This window comes from Hypanus sabinus, chromosome 13 (assembly GCF_030144855.1).
Source record: "Hypanus sabinus isolate sHypSab1 chromosome 13, sHypSab1.hap1, whole genome shotgun sequence".
Taxonomy (NCBI): Eukaryota; Metazoa; Chordata; class Chondrichthyes; order Myliobatiformes; family Dasyatidae; genus Hypanus; species Hypanus sabinus.
In genome coordinates, this window is record NC_082718.1 from 51,097,341 (window position 1) to 51,117,336 (window position 19,996).

Sequence of the window (19,996 nt, forward strand, 5' to 3'; positions counted from 1 at the left end):
TAAGGTGCTAGTAGCCCACTTTTTCCCCTTCTCCTATCAGTGGAAGGGGTTCTGCTGGGCTTATCAGCTAAAGCAACACATGAAGGCCAGGAGCTAGACTTGGTTGTCAGAGGCTAGTTGAGGCACATGCCATTGGGAGCATTTAATAGCTAGTGGGATCTTGTCCCCATTACAACCCTTGGCTATAACAACCTTAACATCTAAACCAGGAAAAAGTAGGTAGCTGAAATCTTTGTGAATTATAATAGGAACAAGAGTATAGCATCTAGCTCTTCAAACCTGCTCTGCCATTTATTAAAGTTATGGCCATTCTCTCAAATTCCTTCAAGTACAGAAATCTATGAATCTCTCTTTGAAATGAACACAACAACAGAGCCTCCACAGCCCTTCTGGATAGAGAATTCCAAAGGCTTGCCGCTCTCTCAGTGAAGAGATTTCTGTCCATCTCAGTCCTAATCAGAACTCTCTGTTCCTGGGCTTCTCACCCTGGGGAAGAAGAACTTCTCTTCATCTGGTCGGTCAAACTATTGAAGAATTACATAGTCTTCATTGAGATCTCTCCTTCCTCTAAACTCCATTGATGGTAGTTCCAATCTATTCATGAGTCTTTACTGTGCTTTCTATATGGCAAATATTAGGTAAAAAGATCAAAACTGTGCACAATAGTCCTGGTGATTTCTCACCAGAACCTTGATAATTGCAATAAGAATTCAAATTATCTTTTAATTAGGCTATACCAATAACCTTCCTAATTGGTTACATTTTGTCTTTGAGCACCAACAATACGGAATCTCTCATCTTTTAACAGATGCATATTTGCTTTTCTGTGTACAGAAGTGATAACCTCACATTTTTTTATTGACAATGTTCTTGCTCATTCAGCTTGTCTACCTCCACCTGAAGCTCCTTTACATCCTACATTTCAGTCTTACAATGTTGGTCCATCAATGTAGATTGTGGAAAGGCTGGATCTGAGTGGTGTCTCACTCGTCACGTGCTGCCTAACTTGAGAAGGCTCCATTTATTGTCATTCCACTTTCTTGCCGATTACCATTGCTTACCCCAGTTTTGCTTGATCAGTCTGGATCACTATGAATAATGGAACATCCAAGAGGCTTTAATGTCCCACTGAAATTCTCTTAGATAGTCCACTATTATAATAGCAGGTTACACTCACCAGTGCTAACTCTTTATTGGGTTACTTATTTGCTAACTCTGCAATTGGAGCCCACACTCCCAGTGCCACTGTTAACCAAGAGCCAAAGATAGAGCACTGAACCAACCCTTCAGACCATGCTATTTATTGTCCACCCATTTACAATAACCTTACATTAATCCCCTTTTCATCCTTCCTACATTCTTAACAATTTCACCCAGCTTCTTCCACTCACCCTCACATTAGAGGCAATTTACACCGACCAACTAACCCCTCGGCCTGAGTGTCTTTGCAAACTTATGCATCTTGAGGAAACCCACACGATCCCACAGTAGGAACACAGATAGCAGCCAAGGTCAGGATTGACTTGGTCTCTGGTGCTGCAGAACAGGGGCCATACAGGCTGTGAACACCAATGATGTGTTTAAACAATCTTCCGTGGCAAGGAAAACAAAACAGCAGCTGGAAACACTCACAGATCAAGCAGCATCTGGAGGAAAAGAAAAAGTTCATGTTTCAGATCAAAGACCATTTCTGACCCAAAATATTAACTGCTTTGCTTTCCACATATGCTACCATATGCTGAGCATTCCAGCATTTTGTTTTTACTTCATGGGAAGGCCTTGTACAAGGTTTGGGTGGGTTTGGGGGTCAAGCAGGTAGGGGTGGTGGAAAGCACATCTTTCTCACAATGCTGAAAGAAGTGAATCGGGTATGCTAAGTTGGTTGATTAAGTTGGCCATCAAAGAACTTGGAGACATCTAGATACATTCAACAACAGCAATCAAACAATTCTTGGGGAGATCCAATAGCAAAGCTTTTCAGGCGAAGTTCCAGGTGCAAATGCTGAGGGATTGCCCCATCAGAGCTAATAAAAAATGGTGTTATACTATTGCCCCAGGAGGCTTGATGCATGAATATTTGCAAACAGTAAACCTCCAATAATCTGCTACTCATCCATTCAAAAATCCCTATTATTCAATATCGTGCACCTGAAACTTATCAGCGTCTATGGCCCATCAAGGCTTTTGGATGCTTTGTGCTTGTGCCCCCACAACCTGCCACTAACTTGTTCCCTAGTTCCTGTTATTTCCTGCATCTTACTGGCTCCCTGGAAGGCTCGGAAATAATGCGTGTCATGTCTAAAAACTCATTGTGTTGGAGTACTATTATGAATAATATTTAATAGTTCAGAAAATCCGGCAGACCAAGACCAGGGTGTGCTGGATTATCAGTTGTAGCACACATAGGAATCCCAAAGTTTGAGGGAACATGCAGTAGAAACATATCAGACAGTACGTCTCTATAAAATCTGGGCCATTGTCACTGGAGGCTGAATTGTGTATCCTTTTATTCTTCATAATTGGATTCATAGGAAGCGTAGATTTATTTCAGATGTGTTACCCAAAAGAAACATTGCCCATTACTTTGACATACAGGATTGTGCAACCCTGGCCCTAATCAGCAACTTCTTATCTGCAGTTAGTACATGGGCAACCTGACCCTGAATTGTCAGTCAGGAATAGATAAGTGTTAACATGCATTGGGCCAAGCTAAAGATGTTGCAGCCAAAAAAATCTTACTGAAGCAACAAGAATAAAAACCCATATCAAATTCCAAAAAGAAAAAGGCAGTTTTTATTTTTAATGGAACTGGATGAATGATTGAATGCTTGAATGATTCCCACCTCCCCCCACCAGTATCCCTTGACCTTAGCATATTTTTTGTTCTGGGTAATAATTCCTCCAGATGTGTAACCCAGCTACTAGTATGAGCTCTGTGCTAAGCTTAGTTCACTCATCCTTAGGTCCAAATCTCTGGAGAGTGATTGAAGGATGGGACAGGGTGGAGGGGTATCAGAGGAAGGTCTTTTTTAAGAAGACAGCACAGAATGGTGGGCGTGTGGAACACACTGCCAGGGTTGGTGGTAGAAGCAGATATGTTAGGGAGATTTTAGAGACTTGGATTGGTATGTGGATGGAAAAAAAGTGGGAGGCTCTGGGGAGGGAAGCATTAGATTGATCTTGGAGGAGATTAAAAGGTTGGTACAACATTATAGGCTGAAGGGCCTGTACTGCGCTGTGCTGTTCGACGAAGAGATACAGAAGTTCGTTCCCTCCTCATCCTTACTTCCATTGCATTGTTGTGGCTTGGTGTCTCCACCATTAACCAGATCAGGTGTTATTTAGAACTTTCCCAATAGTTCAGCAGGAATTAAACATTTTATAATAAGGCTTCACGGCTTTACCACTTGGCTCGGGAACCAGTGACTCACTTCCATTCCCCCCCATCACTGAGCCTCCAAGGTAGCAGGTACACTGAAACTTCTTGTAATTGAGGGGCACATTTTAACCACTTGACCGAGAGTAAAATAATATTTTCATAGCTGAAATAGCACAGGCTAGCTTTCAATTAGACCAATCCAAAGCCTTTGCCACATTTTCATTTTATACACCTGCCTCTCCCAGTCCCCAGCAAAAATACAACAACACTTATTCTAAGTAGTTTGCATCTAATGGAAACACTAAGGACTCCATCTGTTTGTAAGACATATTTACAAAACAGGTAATTTATATGAAATATTTTCTGAAAGTACTAATTAGTGGAAGACCACAAAGTTTACACACTGCAGTGCGTACAGAGTTCCAAAAGTAGCCTGGAGCTAATTTAGATTTCAATGGTATTTAGGATTTTAGATGTTGGTAGGTGGTCCCTCCCAATTAAATTCAATTCCATCCACAATTAGTAATGAAACAATCAAAACTCAATTTAAATGTGCAACCAATACCAGAAGTTGTTTTTTTAATATCACCCCATACTCGGTTTAGTGAATGTAAACTGCAGTTCAGATGCATGAACATTTGGCATGCTTCAAATTTAAGGCTCGTAGATTTTTAAAATCTATAATCTACATTGAGCTGTTTCTGCAGGTTAATTTGTTTTGTGTGATATATACCTTTTCAAAAGTGCTCATTTGCAGTTAGATTCAAGATTTGCCTTATCAGAAAAGCAGAAAAAAGTTGACTAATGCTTCAGAACCATTTACTGCCTGTTAAAGGCTGCCTAATTGCAGATAACAGCCAGTCATTCAGCTGCTAGTCATTACTAGGGAACATCAAACGACTCAAAAAACATACAAAAAGAAAGTACAAGCTTCCATTCTTCAAACCCTTTAGGCTGGAGTATTTCTGAGCACACTAATTTATCAGAAATATGCTCTCGTTAGATCTATATTTGGAATGTGTGGGTGACACGATTATGAAAGTGAACCAATTCCACTTTTGTAGAAGGAGAAACAATAACAATTCCATGTTCCACAAGATGTTCCAGAAAACCATGGTGTAAAATTGTTTATTGGACAAACTTGATTTCTCATCTGCTAGACAAAGCAATTGTATCAGAGTTGCTGGCAAAGTCGCTGTTATTTTCTGTTGCCAACTCAGGTGCGAGGAAGTTAAATATTTGGCTACTCCTAGGCCTCAAAGGTCTTAAACACATTGTACTGGCAGACAAATTAAAGTGCATAGAATTGCGGTTTTGATTATTTTAATAGAAAGTGACAGCTCAGTTAAAATAGTTAATAGAATACAGAAAGCATAATTAATTATACAATAAATTTGAACACTGATTGTACTAAATGCAACAGTACCAGGAAACAAAGAATTAAACACAAATGTTAACACAATAAAACTGTATTACATTTGTGCTTCAAATATTACAATATAGTATGTACAAGAGTCATCCAAAATAAACATCTCATGCCAAATGAAAAAAAATTATAAACTGTAAGCAGCAAAGAATAAACGGGTTTGCTCTCCCTCATGACAAAAGCTCAATATATACAGTAGGTCTAAGACATTCAACTTAGAACAGGAACAAAATTACTATGTACTGTTTTCTTCCACCCTTGATTCCAAACATGGCCACCAGCTCTGGATACTGTGTGTCTATTCTATTAGTTCCTGTTTTAATTCATATTTACATGTTAAGTAAACGATACAGAAGTTAGTGCTTATAACTAATTCGATTGAAGTGCCTGTCGAGGTCAGCGAACTTGGGACGCGTAGCCTTCTTTCATCAAACCTTCCTCATAGTCCGTCTGGCACAGAATCATATTGTTCTTGAGGAAAAATTTATCTCCAACACAAAACCTGAACACAGAAGGGGGAGAGAGGGGAAAATATTAAAGGTGTTAAATGTATGGGACAGGCAAGTATATAGACTCCTTAAATAGAAATAAAATCTATTAGTGGGTAATGCACCTGTACATTTCTATTATACGTTGAGAGCTACTTCACCTAGTCAGACATTTGGCTCATTTGTTCGGTGTGGGTTCCAATTTGCTGATGGAAAGCAACATTTGTCTAATATGTATACATGACAAGTATGCACAAATAGTTCTTAACTGTAGGCTTTTAAGCAAATTACAGTGCTTTTTGGATTTAACCTTCAGAGGCTCTTATGCCTACTCCACCAAATCCAGTAAAACGGTGCATAATTACACAGATCAACCCAGGTGACCCTTGATAGCAGGCTTTGTTGTTTGGATAGCTGTTTACTGATGATGTTCCAATGTACTGACAGAAATCCCTTTGGTAATAATGTTAAACAGATTAGATTTAATATTGAAAGCAACACAATGTTCTGTGATTCTCAAGTGCGGAATTAGAAGCTTTTCACAGATATTAATTCCAGACAAATTGCGTGCCTCCTCCTCTCTCTCAACCGAGTAGATTTCCTTCAGAACTGCTGCATTGATTATGCAGGTTGAAAGAAATGATAATCTTTTTGAAAAGGCAGGAGGTTAAAAATCTGTCCTTTGCCACAGGTGCTACACTTGCATATGGAGAAAGTTAACAAAGTTTAAAACAAGATGGAGAGTCTTGTCAGTTGAGCATTCATTGTAAATGACCATGGAAAAAAAAGTCATCTTTTTCTTTGTAACATGTAACTTCTCATTTTTTTTGTACATTGTAGACATTTGAATAATCCAGGAGAGGTATATTAACTATTGAGTTAAGTGTTTCTTGCCTTCTTCATTGGATTAGTGTGTACCTCACAGTTTAGCTCCTGTATTAAATGTACATGTACGTAAGCTAGAGTATATTTCTACAAACCATATGCTTATGCTAATGATCAGATCTGAGAGCAATTAATCATACCACATGATGCTGAATTAGCAGTATATCACAATCATTGTTCACCACAATTTATAAAAATACTTAATTTCTTCTCGGAGACAAAGTGTTCATGAATTCACTGAATAGAGAGTAATATTTTCTACTGCGAGGATTAAAGTGGTTTACTAATGATGAAAGTTGTAAATGTTATTAAATCATACATTGTGATTACTAACTCAGTTAGTTCACAGAATACTCTGGACAAGACTGCATTGTTGAACAAAGATTCAAGAGAAGAAACTGCACAGACAAGAACTTCAGATTTAAAATGAGCGATGGAAACATGGCCATTCTTTTCCTTACTGCACACTCTACAGCAAAGCCAAAGCACCGATCCAAAAATAGACTCAACTCCTTTTATGATTGCAGGTCACCCCGAAGTATATCAATAATCAATAAGTTGCTTTTCTCCTGTAGTCAATGCTGGAATGTGGAAAGCCATGCTTACCAGTTTGCACACTTCCCACAAAAAGAAATATGACATAGACCAAATAATCTGTTTGTGATGTTGATTCAGAGCTATTGGGGGTTGTGTAGCACAGTGATTAAGAATCCAGAGTCATGGAGTATTGATTCGAAAAGATTAGTTTCTCCGAGACATCAGCTGCGAACTTTAAATTCAAGCAAAAGAAACAACTCAAATTGAAAAAGGTGGCTTCACCATAGGCAGCTGTGAAGAGCACCAGATATCCATCCTTACCTGATCCGGATTATGTGTGACTCCAGCCCGAACAAATTCCTCTTCAACTCAGGGTATTCAGAGATGAACTTAAAACCAGCACGCTGGCATTGACAGTGATGTCCACATTGAATGAACAGATAAAAAGAACAAATATAGGTTGGCTCAAGGAGGAACAGATCCCTGATGAAGATGGCGGAGTTTGTTATCAAAACGTCTTTTAAAATCGAAACCTATACATGGCTGGAAGCCCAAGAAGAATTTATTGGTCATATACACTAGAAAAGCACTAAATCCTTTTTCAGATCCCTACTCTTCTTCAAAATGCTGCAATAGAATGCTTTCATGTCCACTTGAGGGGACAGAGGAAGTCACAGTTTATTACCTCATCTGAAAGGTGGTACCTGTGACAGAACAGCATCTCTCTCTTGCCACAGTCCAAATTGCTCTTCATGTCAAGTTGGACTTGAACCCACAACTTTCTGACAAAGATAAGCCATACCATCAGCTAAAGGAGCTTTGGCTATTTCCTCATGTATCTTCAAAAGTTTTCTCTTTATTTCTACCCTCTCCACACATACCTCTTTATTCCCCATGACGGCTCTCTCATCTTTCAATGAGAGCTTTTTTTTCTGGTATCCATGCAGGACTTGCACTGACAAGAACAAGAGAAAATCCGAGCAACACGCACAAAATGCTGGAGGAACTCAGCGGGCCAGGCAGCATCTATGGAAAAGAGTAGAAAGGGTCTGCCGAAGGGTCTGAGAACATTGACTACTTGTTTTGTCCATTGATGCTGCCTGGCCTGCTGAGTTCCTCCAGGGCTAGCACTGCTCCGAGTTTGAGGGAGCCACGTGACTACAACTGAGCCCTACTCATACTTTCCTCACTCATGAGGTTACATTGCCTCAGAGCCATGTGCTGGCGACACTACAGATGGAGGACCATTTCCCAAGCTCAGTGATTTGCTAAATCATGAGAGTGTATCTTACGTCTGCAATAGTAGCAGTACCCAGGGGAGTCCTTGCAGTTTAGGAATGTTAATTGACCTGATAAATATCTCAGTGCAAAGTAGTTTAGTTTGCAGATGATGCCAAACCTAGTGGTATGGGAGGCAGGAGGCAGAGCTAATGGCCATTGCTTGGGATGACTAGAAGGAGTCTGAATGTGAATAGCAAAGTGGGAGATGAATTACTTGCTTATCTGGTATTTATGCAACTGGAATTCTCATGTAACTGACAAGAATTTTAAGAATAATTAGCCATTAACTTACAAAAGTTCCATTGTACCTGATGAAGTGCTTTTAGAATATCTGGAACATGGTGAAGAAATTGCAGTGGCCTTTTGCGATTTAGAATTAAAACAATAAATAAGAGGGGACACTGCAGATGTGGAAAATATCGAGCAACACATGCAAAGTGTTGCAGGAACTCAACAGGCCAGGCAGCATCTATGGAGGGAAGCGAACGATTGACGTTTCAGAGACCCTTTAACAGGAATGGAAAGGAAGGGCAACAAAACCAAAAGAAGTAGGCAAGGGGAGTGGAATGAGTGCAACCTGGCAGGTGATAGGTGAAACCAGGTGAGGGGGAAGGTGGGTAGGTGTGGGAAGGGGGACGAATTAGAAGCTGAGAGGTGATAGGTGGAAGAGGTGGAAGGCTGAAGGAGGAGGAATCTGAATGGAGAATACAGTACACCATGGAAGAAAGGAAAGGAGATGGGCACTACAGGGACGTGATGGGCAGGTGAGGAGAAGAGAAGGGGTGAGAGGGGATCCGGAATGGGGAATGGAAAAAGAGAGAAGGGGAAGAGGGGAGAAAGTACCCGATGTTTGAGAAATCAAATTTCATGCCATCAGGTTGGAGGCTACACAGACGGAAAATAAGGCGTTGCTCCTCCAAATTGAGCGTGCCTCACTGAGGCTGTAGAAGTAAATGATTTTAGTAGAAGTAGTAGTCTCATCCAGGCTGTGTGTAAAAGTCCATAAGACAAAGGAGCAGAATTAGGCTGTTTGACCCATTGAGTCTGCTCCACCATTTAATCATGGCTGATCCTTTTTTCCCCTCCCCAGCCTTCTCCCTGTAACTGTTGATGCCGTGCCCAATCAAGAACCTATCAATCTTTGCCTTAAGTACCCTCAACGACCTGGCCTCCACAGCTGATTGTGGCAACAAATTCCACAAATTCACCACTCTCTGGCTGAAGAAATTTATCCGTATCTCTGTTTTAAATGGATGCCCCTCTATCCTGAGGCTGTGCTCTCTTGTCCTAGACTCCCCCACCACGGGAAACATCCTTTCCACATCTACTCTGTCTAGGCCTTTCAATATTTGAAAAATTTCAGTGAGATCCCCCTCATCTTTCTAAATTTCAGTAGGTACAGACACAGAGCTATCAAATGTTCTTTGTATGATAACCCTTTCATTTCCAGAATAATCTTTGTGAACCTCCTTTGAACCCTCTCCAATGCCAGCACAAATTTTCTTAGATAAGGAGCCCAAAACTGTTCACAATACTCAAGGTGAGGCCTCACCAGTGCCTTATAAAGACTCAGCATCACATCCCTGCTCTTGTATTCGGGACCTCTTGAAATGGATGCTAACATTGCATTTGCCTTCCTCACCACTGACTCAACCTGCAGTTAACCTTTAGGGTGTTTTGTACAAGGATTTCCAAGTCCCTTTACATCTCATATTTTTGGACTTTCTCCTCATTTAGAAAATAGTCTACACATTTATTTCTACTACAGAAGTGCATGATCATGCATTTTCCAACATAGTATTTCATTTGCCACTTCCTTGCCCATTCTCTTTTTGCATTCCACCTGTTTCCTCATCACTACCTGCCACTGCACCAATCTTTGTATCATCTGCCAACTTGGCAACAAAGCCATCTATTCCATCAAATAGGTTATTGATATACAACATAAAAAGAAGTGGTCCCAGCAACGACCCCTGTGGAACACCTCTAGTCACTGGTAGCCATGCAGAAAAGGATCCTTTAATTCTCACTTGCAATCTTCTGCCAATCAGCCAATCCTCTAACCATGCCAATAACTTTCCTGTAATACCATGGGCTCTAGACTTGGTAAGCAGCCTTATGTTGGCACCTTGTCAAAGGCCTTCCAAAAATCCAAATATACAACATCCACTACATCCTCTTTATCTATCCTACTTATAATCTCCTCAAAGAAGTCCAACAGGTTTATCAGGCAAGGTTTTCTCTTAAGGAAACCATGTTGACTTTGTCCTATCTTTTCCTGTGTCACCAAGTGCTCTATAACCTCATCCAACATCCAGTTGACTCCAATATTTTCCCAACCACTGAGGTCAAGCTAATTGGTCTATAATTTCCTTCCTGTTGCCTTCCTCCTTTCTTAAAGAATGGGGTGATATTTGCAATTTTCCAGTCCTCTGGCACCATGTTAGAGTCCAATGATTTTTGAAAGATCATTACTAATGCCTTCATAATCTCTACTGCTACCACTTTCAGAATCCTAGGGTGCCGTTCATCTGGCCCAGGTGACTTAGGTCTTTCAGCTTTTTGAGCACCTTCTCCCTTATAATAGTACCTGTACTCACTTCTCTTCAACCCCTTCAACATCTGGCTAGTGAAGACTGATGCAAAATACTCATTTAGTTCATCTTCCATCTCCTCATCCCTTGTTATTATTTCTCTGGCTTCATTTCCTAGTGGTCCTATATCCACTCTCTTCTTTCTTTAAGTTTTACGTACTTGAGAAAGCTTTTACTATCCTCTTTGATATTATTTGCTTGCTTGCTTTCGTATTTCAACTTTTCCCTTGTAGTGATTCTTTTAGTTGCTTTCTGTAGGTTTTAAAAGCTTCCCAATCCACTTATTCCCACTAATTTTTACTTTGTTGCATACCCTCTCTTTTGCTTTTACATTGGCTTTGATTTCCTTGTCAGCCATGGTTGTACTATTTTGTCATTTGAGTATTCCTTTGTTTTTGGAATACATCTAACTTGCACATTTTCCCCAGAAACTCACACCATTGCTGCTCTGCAATTATCTCTACCAGCATCTCTTTCTAATTTACTTTGGCCAACTCCCCTCTCATTACACTGTAATTTTCTTTACTCCACTGAAATACTATTACAACAGACTTTACTTCCTCCCTATCAAATTTCAAGCTGAACTCAGTCATAATGTGATCACTGCCTCCTGAGGGATCCTTTACCTTAAGCTCCCTAATGGCCTCCGGCTCATTACAAAAAAAAATCAAATTTATTAGAGTGGATCCCCTCACAGGCTCAATGACAAACTGCTCTAAAATGCTGTCATGTAGGCATTTTACAAACTCACCCTCTTGATATCTGTTGCCAACCTTATTTTCCTAACTGACCTGCAGGTTAAACTCTCCCATGATTATCACAACATTGCCCATATGACATGCCTTTTCTATTTCCCATTGTAATGTGTGATCTACATCCCAGCTACTGTTGGGAGGCCTTGTATAACAAAGGGTCCTTTTACCCTTGCAGTTTCTTAACTCAGTCCAACAAGGATTCAACATCTTCTGATCCTGTGCCACATCTTTCTACTGATTTGGTGCCATTCTTTACCAGCAAAGCCATGCCACCCCTTTGTTTACCTTCCTATCCCTCCAATACAACATGTAATCTTGGACATTCAGCTGCCAACTACAATCATCCTTCAGCTGCAATTCAATGATGGCCACAGATTGTCAGGTATGATGTTGTAAAAGTGCAACAAGTTCATCCACCTTGTTTGTGATACTCTGTGCATTGAGATAGAACACTTTGAGTGCTATATTTGCTACTGCTTTTGATTCTGCATCCCTAATACACTGATACTCACCCTGATAGCTGCAATTTTGTCCTATTATCTGCCTACCTTTCCTGACAGTCTAACTGCATGCTATCCTTGCTTTTTCACCACTGTCCTATCCCGAGTCCCTTCACTCTAGTTCCCACAACTCCGCCAAATTAGTTTAAACACCCCCCTACAGCTCTAACTATCCCGCCTGCGAAAATAATGATCCCACTCGGGTTCAGGTGCAACTGGTCCCTTTTCTACAGGTCATACCTCCCCCAGAAGAGAACCCTCTGATCCAAGAACCTGAAACCCTGCCCACTGCACCAGCTTCTCAGCTATATCATCCTGTTACTTCCCTCATTGGTGCATGGTGCAGGTAGCATTCCGGAAATTACTACCTGGAAGGACCTGCTTCTTAGCTTTATGCCTAGCTCTCTAAATTTTATCTTCAGGACCTCTTTAATTTTTCTTCCTATGTCATTGGCACCAATATGTACAAAGACATCTGGCTACTCTCTCTCCCCCTCTCAAATGCTGTGGACATGATCCAAAGTGTCCCTGACTCTTTCACGTGGGAGGCAACATACCATCCAGATGTCCGGTTCATGTCCACAGAATCTCCTGTCTGTTCCCCTCACTATTGAGTCCCCTGTCACTACCGCTCCCCTCTTCTCTCTCCTCTCTCTTCCCCTTCTGCACCATGGACCCAGGCTCAGAGCCAGTAACCCAGTCTCCATGGCATTCCCCTGGGACGTCACCCCCACAATGGCATCCAAAACGGTATACTTATTATTGAGGGGAATGGCCACAGGGGTGCTCTGTGCTAACTGCCTGTTCACATTTCCATTTCTCCTGACAGTCCCCCAGCTACTCGCCTCCTGCAATATAGGGGTGACTACTTCCCTGTAACTCTGATCGATTATCTCCTTACTCCCCCGTACAAGCCAAAGGTCATCCAGTTGCTTCCCCACATCCCTAACACGGTCTTCAAGGTGCTGCAGCTGGATGCACTTCACGCGGATGTAGTTCCCTGGGAGACTCTGGGTCTCCCAGGACTCCAACATCCGGCATGAAGAGCACACACAGCTATTGACTACACTGGGCACAGTAAACGAGAAAAAGGGGAAACCTTAACAGAAACTTACCCTCAGCCAACGCCTGTTCCAAGTCGAAGCATCCTTTGAGCCAAAGCCTGACACTCCCACTCTCGCCACTGGTCTACCCCCAACAATGGCCACCCCGCTTGTCCCTTCTGTACTTTTATTTATTTGGCTGTGCTGCTGATTGGGCTTCTGGAATGTCTGAACACCCACGGAGCTCTGTTGTTGAGCAAGCATCGCCAACCTGCAAGAAAACTCAACACTGTGCCCTGCTCCCGCCGTTGACCGGGCCGCCAGAAATCAATGCGCAGGACTCGTTTTTTAAATAAGCTGAAAAGTCTACTTATTTCAAGTGTTATGTAAGAAGAATAAAAATACTTTGTGTGTTTTAATGTAAGGGCAGTACAGTTGTATGCTGATCGGTTGTGGCACCTTCTTTGAAGATTTGGCACTTTGTGTGATGGTGAGTGTTATTCTCATGATTAATTTTTGCTGTATTTTAAATTAGTACTGCTTAGATTTAAAATACAGAATTGTAGTGCAATGCACTGTTACTTACAAGCGTAAAGAGATCACAAGCAACAAGAAGTCTGCAGGTACTGAAAATCCAAGCAACACACAGAGAATGCTGGAGGAACGCAGCAGGTCTGGCAGCTTCTATGGAAAAAAGGACAGTCGACGCTTTGGGCCGACACCCTTCAGCAGGACTGGAGAGAAAAAGATGAGGAGTAGATTTGAAAGGTGGGGGGGGGGGGAGAGAGAAACACAAGGTGATAGGTGAAACCTGAAGGGGGAGGAATGAAGTAAAGAGCTGGGAAGTTGATTGGTGAAAGTAATACAGGGCTGGAGAAGGGGGAGTCTGAAAGGAGAGGACAGAAGACCATAGAAGAAAGAAAAAGGGGAAGGAGCACCAGAGGGAGGTAATGGGCAGGTAAGGAGATAAGGTGAGAAAGGGAAAAGGGGATGGGGAATGGAGAAGTGGGGAGACATTACCGGGAGTTTAAGAAATCGATGTTTATGCCATTATATTGGAGGCTACTCAGGTGGAATACAAGGTGAAATTTCTCCTCATCGCAACAGTAGAGGAGGCCATGGATGGACATATTGGAATAGGAATCAGAGGTGGAATTAAAATGGGTGGCCACTGGGTGATCTCACTTCTTCTACCAGACAGAGCAAACGTGCTTGGCGAAGCGGCCTCCCAATTGACGGCAGGTATCCCCAATATACAGGGGGCCACACTGGGAGCACCCGACACAGTAGATGTTCCCAAGAGACTGACAGGTGAAGTGTCACCTCACCTGGAAGGACTGTTTTGGGCCCTGAATGGTAGTGAGGGAGGAGGTGTAGGGATAGGGGTAGCACTTATTCCACTTGCAAGGATAAGTGCCAGGAGGGATATCAATGGGGAGGAATAAATGGACAAGGGAGCCGTGCAGGGAGTGATTCCTGTGGAAAGCAGGAAGTGACGGTGGTTGGAGGGTGGTGTGTTTGGTGGTGGGATCCCGTTGGAGATGGTGGAAGTTCCAGAGAATTATGTTCTGGATGTGGAGGCTGGTGGGGTGGTAGGTGACGACAAGAGGACCGTATCGCTGATAGGGTGGTGGGAGGATGGGGTAAGAGCAGACGTGCTTGAACTGGAAGAGATGTGGTTGAGGGCAGCATTGATGCCAGCAGAGTTTATAAAAATATATCCATAAATAAAGACAGACAAACAACCTGCTCTTTCTTTGAAAAATGAGGACATTTCGTTCATACTGGAATGAAAAGCCTCATCCTGAGAGCAGATGCAGTGGAGATGGAAGAAATGAGAGAAGGGGATGTTGTTTTACTTTCACAGGTGACAGGGTATAGTCCAGGTAGCTGTGAGAGTCCATGGGTTTATAATAGACATAAGTAGATAAGCTGTCTCCAGAGAAATCAAGGGGGGGGGGATGTGTCAGAAATGGACCAGGTATATGTGAGGGCAGGGTGGAAGTTGAAAGCAAAGTTGACGAAGTAAACAAGCTCTGCAGGAAGCAGCCCCAATGCAGTCATCGATATAGCATAGGAAGAGTGGGGGACGGATACCAGTGTAGGCTTGGAACATAGACTGTTTCACGAGGCTGATAAAAAGGTAGGCATAGCTGGGACCCATGTGAGTGCCCATGGCTACACCTTTTGTTTGAAGGAAGTGGGAGGAGCCAAAGGAGAAATTATTTGGAGTGAGGACAAGTTCTGCTAGACGGAGGAGAGTGGTGGTGGAGGGGAATGGATTGGGTGTGGTATCCAGAAAGAAATAGTGAGCTTTCCTGGTGGATTTGGGGGTATATAGGGACTGGACATCCACAGTGAAAATAAGATGATGGGAGCCAGGGAACTTGAAATTATTGAAAAGGTCAAAAGCGTGTAACATGTCATGGGTGTAGGTAGGAAGGAACTGAACTAGGGGGGAATGAAACAGAGTCGAGATTTGCAGGTATGAGTTCAATGGGTCAAGAACAAGCTGAAACAACGGGTCTACCTGGACAAGTGTGCTTGTGGATCTTGGGTAGGAGGTAGAAATGGTAAATATGGGGTGCTACGACTATGAGATTAGTTTCAGTGGATGGGAGATTCCTAGAGCTACTAAGGTTGATGACGGTGTGGGAGGTAACGCCCTGGTGCTCCTTAGTGGGATCCTGTTCGAGGGGTAAGTAAGAGGAGGTGTCTGAGAGTTATCGCTGGTCCTCAGCAAAGAAGAGGTGAGTCCACCAGGTTACTACAGCTCCCCCTTTCTCTGTGGGTTTGACGGTGAGGTTAGGATTAGTGTGGAGGGAGTGGAGAGTAAAGTGTTTAGTAGGGGTGATGTTGGAATTGGAGAGACGTGTGTTGAAGTCAAGATGGTTGATGTCCTGTTGGCAGTTGGCAATGAACAGGTCCAGAGCAACAGAACACCAGGGTCGGATGTCCAGGAAAATGAGGAGGGTTGAAGGTGGTCATTGGTGTGGGGTGGAGAGCCTTTGCCAGAGAAGTTGGCCCGGAGATGGAGGTGGTGGAAGAACTCAGCATCATGGTGGGTGCAGACCTCGCTGACGGGTGGGCGCAGGGGGACAAAGGTAAACCCTTTACCGAGGACAGAACGTTCTGCCTCAGAGAGAAGGTCAGAGGAAATGGTGAAGACCCGGCACGGATGATAACTGGGATCGGAGGGGGGAAGGAGGATGGTAGTGTCTGAGGAGAGGGGAAATTCGGAGTGGTTCAGGTGCTGGTGGAGTCTCCAAACACCCTACAGCTGGTGCTGGGACCTGAGGGAGACAGGATTGCAGAGTGGTGGGGGAGGAAGGGGAGCCATGGGTTCCAGTGGCAGTGCAAGAAGACCCGGCCTGGAGATCAAGGCTGGAGGTGAAGATTGCAGATAACAGTTTAGCAGTTACAGCAGATGAAGGAATCAAAAGCAATAAATGATCTGCTGAAGGAACTCAGTGAATCAGGCAGCAGGCATTGGGGGAAAGGATTGTTAACTTTTCAAGTTGAAACTCTGCATCAGGACCCTCTCTTCCTGTTCCCCTTCTGTAGATTCCATTCCTCTCCAGCTCTTTGACTACGTAGTTTGGCAACTTATGTAAAGGTTGATGCATAGACCACTAGTATGTGCTGTACAGAAATATTTTACCAGAGAAATTCTCATGCAGTGACATATACATATAACCGATCATTGGGCCCCCTCCCATCCCCATTCACCATGGCATTACAAGTTGGTTAAACAAGCTTAAATTGTGTAGAAAGAGTTAAAGTGGAAGTTGAACATAATCTGAGAGCTTCTTGGGACTCATCAGTTAGCTTGGTAAAAGCTCGAAGGGAACACAGTAAAGCAGTGTGCTTGCAGACCAGCAGGGCGTTTCCCAAAACAGAGCTGTGTAAGGTCTTGGTGGAGAAACAAATGGAAAAATTGCATCTTCAAGAGAGCTAGTCCTGCTAACAAGGGTACATTGATGGAAACTTTGATAGACTCAGAATAGAAGCTGACAGAAACAAACGCAGAACGTTAAACCCAAAGAATAAATTCACTGAAGCAGAACTGAAGAACCGTAGTAGGCTGGATAACTGCAAATCTAGGCATGAAGAGTATTCTTCACAAAGGAATTCTCATTATTGTGGGTAAAAAGAGAGCTAAACATTCAGCACCCTCCAAACAATGAGAATGTAGGAAAGATGGCAAACAAGCTTTGCACAACAATGGCCACGCAAAACTGCCCCAAGAGATTGGCTAATCTGTTTTAGTGATGCTTGTTGAGTGATAAAATGCTGGACTAACTCGCATGCTCATTAAAAATGGAGAGTTGGGATATTTCTTTTATTTAGAGTTACAGTGTGGGGCGGGCCCTTCTATTTAATGAGTAGCACTGCCCAACACTTGTCCTAATCACAGGACAATTTACAATGACCTACTAACTGGTACGCCTTTGGACTGTGGGAGAAAACTGGAGCATCCTCAGGAAACCCACGTGGTCACGGGGAGAACAGATGAAATCCTTGCAGACGGTACCGGAATTGAACTCTGAACTCTGGAACACCCCGAGCTGTAATAGCATCGTGCTAACCGCTAAGCTACAGTGGCACCTAATAGTGTAGGTAGATCAGTGTAGAATATTGAAGGTAGTGCTTTGTTGTAGGATGATCTGGAATATGGGGTCCCACACAAATTGCTAAAGTTATGGGTTCAGTCGTGGATAGGTATTAAGGCAAGAAATGGTGTTGAGCCAAGTAAGTGAAAAAGCTGCAGTACTCCTGATTTTGATGGTGAAGTTACAACAGATCACAACTCTCTGCACACAATGTAATTAACAGGTTTGCCAGAAGACCAACAAGTTCTAAGTTTCAAGCTACTGAGCCATTAAACCAGTAAAAGTTAAAATGTTGCTCCTTCTGCTGTTGTAGGCACACAGCAGCTCAGACAGTAACACCTGTTCAACTGGGATGGGAGGTCAGTCAAACAAAGTACAAAACATGACAATGAAACAAAGTGGGAAAGCAGAAGGAGGAAGGTATTGAAGTGTTTGTAGTGTCCTTGCAAAAACGTGGCTCAAAGAGGAATGAAAACAATAGCATTCAGCTGCCCTCTGTGAGTTGGATGTGTAAAGGAATGCAAAACACCCAGGAATCATTATCAGGTTTATTATCTCTGACATATTACCACTGAAATTTGTTGTTTTACGGCATGTCATGGGACAAAAGAGCCGGTACTCCTCTTCCTCCAAAGTGTTTGACTTATGGGAGAGGGAAACCCTACCTAACAACTCTTTTGCTAACACTGCAGTCTTGTTACAACATTTCTACCTGCCTTCCCTCTAATGAGAGGTTGGTTGTAATCAAATGATACTGAAATAAACGGTGTGTGTCGTTGTTACCCATCATTATCACTTTACTCTGTAGCTATCAGACATCCAGTAATCCTAAATCCACTGTGGTTATTTAAATCATCTCAATGTGTGGAAACAGCCAATGATGTGTTCCCAGGTGACAAGCAGAAGACAAAGCCCAATACAAGCCTTTCAGCCCGTAATGTCTGTGCCAATCTACTCCAAGATCAATTTAACACTTCCCTTCCATATAACCCTCCATTTTTCTTTCATCTATGGGCCTATCTAAGTTTCTCCTAAGTCTTCCTCGTATATCCCCTCTACCATCACCCCTGGCGGTGTTGCATTGCTAACTGCATCAGGTGCTTCTTGGAAAGGATACCACCAACTGATACCACCAACTCTTTCCAGCTGATGCAGATGTTCAAGGCCAACTGCTGCCAGGTTCCTGTAGCCCTTACCCATTTGTAATCCCCCCAACAAAGTTCAAAATTCTAAGTAAATTTATTGTCAAAGTATATATATGTCACTATATACAACCCTCTTGTGGGCATTCACAGTAAATCCAAGAAACACAATATAATCAATGAAAGACCGCACCAAACAGGATGGGCAAACACCCAGTGTGCAAAAGACAACAAACTGCAAATACAAAATGAAAGAAAAAAATAATAATAAATAAGCAATAAATATCGAGAATATGAGAATGAAGAGTTCCTGAGTCCATAAGGTTGTGGGAACAGTACAGTGACAGGGCAAGTGAAATTTGAGTGAAGTTATCGCCTTTAGTTTAAGAGCATGATGCTTGAAGGTTAATAACTGTTCCTGACCCTGGTGCTGTGGGTCCTGAGGCTCCATTATCTTCTTCTTGATGGCAGCAGTGAGAAGAGAGCATGACTTGGATGGTGAGGATGATGGATGCTGCTTTTCTGCCACATTGCTTCGTGTAGATGAGCTCAGTGGTGGGTAGGGCTTTACCAGTGGTGGACTAGGCTATATCCATTCATTTTGTAGGCAATTCTGTTCAAGGGCATTGGTGTTTCCATAGTACAACCAGTGATACTCTCCGCAGCACATCTACAGAAATTTGTCAAAGTTTTAGATGAAATGCAAATCTTTGCAAATTACTAAGAAAGTAGAGTCACTGCCGTGCTTTCTTTGTAATGGCACTTATTTGCTGGACCCAGGATATTTTTTCTGAAATGTTAGCACCGAGGAATTTAAAGTTGCTGACCCTCTCCACCTCTGACTACTGAACAATGGTCATTGAGGTAGTTTACCACATTCTTCTAAGGCAATGGTATAATTGAAGCCTTCAGACTGCTGAAGTGAGAAGTTAGAGATATCAATGTACACTCCAACCAGTTGATCAGCACAGGTCACCTCGTCTGGGCTGAATGCTCTCACGTTGGCCTCAAAGACTGAAATCACAGAGTTATCGGGGACTGTGGAAGTTTGTGAAGTTGCCTCAATGTTTTGATGGTCAAAGTGAGCACAAAAGGCATTGAGTTCATCTGGGAGTGAAACCTTGTTGCCACCTATTTTTCTATGTAAGATGTGATAGCATTCAAGCACTGCCACAGCTGTGAAACATCCTTCAGTGATTCAAGCTTGGTCCGGAGTTGCAACTTTGCATCTGAGATGGCTTTCTGAAATAATTCCTGGATCTCTTGTATTTTACTTGGTTGCCAGACCTGAATGCCACTGACCTTGCCCTCATTAGATTGTGAATCTCACGGTTCATCCATGGATTCGGGTTG

The 19,996-nt window shown here is 42.6% G+C and overlaps 1 protein-coding gene across 5 annotated transcripts in view; it reads right to left on the reverse strand.

Moving 5' to 3' along the window:
* Nucleotides 1–4,624: 4,624 nt before the first annotated feature.
* lmo3 (LIM domain only 3) overlaps nt 4,625–19,996 on the reverse strand; it is an 84,481-nt gene continuing 69,109 nt past the window's right edge. For 3 of the 5 annotated variants that reach the window (XM_059986891.1, XM_059986894.1, XM_059986892.1), the window contains exon 4: nt 4,626–5,307. In XM_059986891.1, coding sequence (XP_059842874.1) covers nt 5,202–5,307 — 106 coding nt within the window. In that variant the 3' untranslated portion in view covers nt 4,626–5,201. Of the gene's footprint in view, nt 5,308–19,996 lie in introns of all 5 variants that reach the window. The other 2 variants (XM_059986895.1, XM_059986893.1) reach the window with 1 other exon arrangement.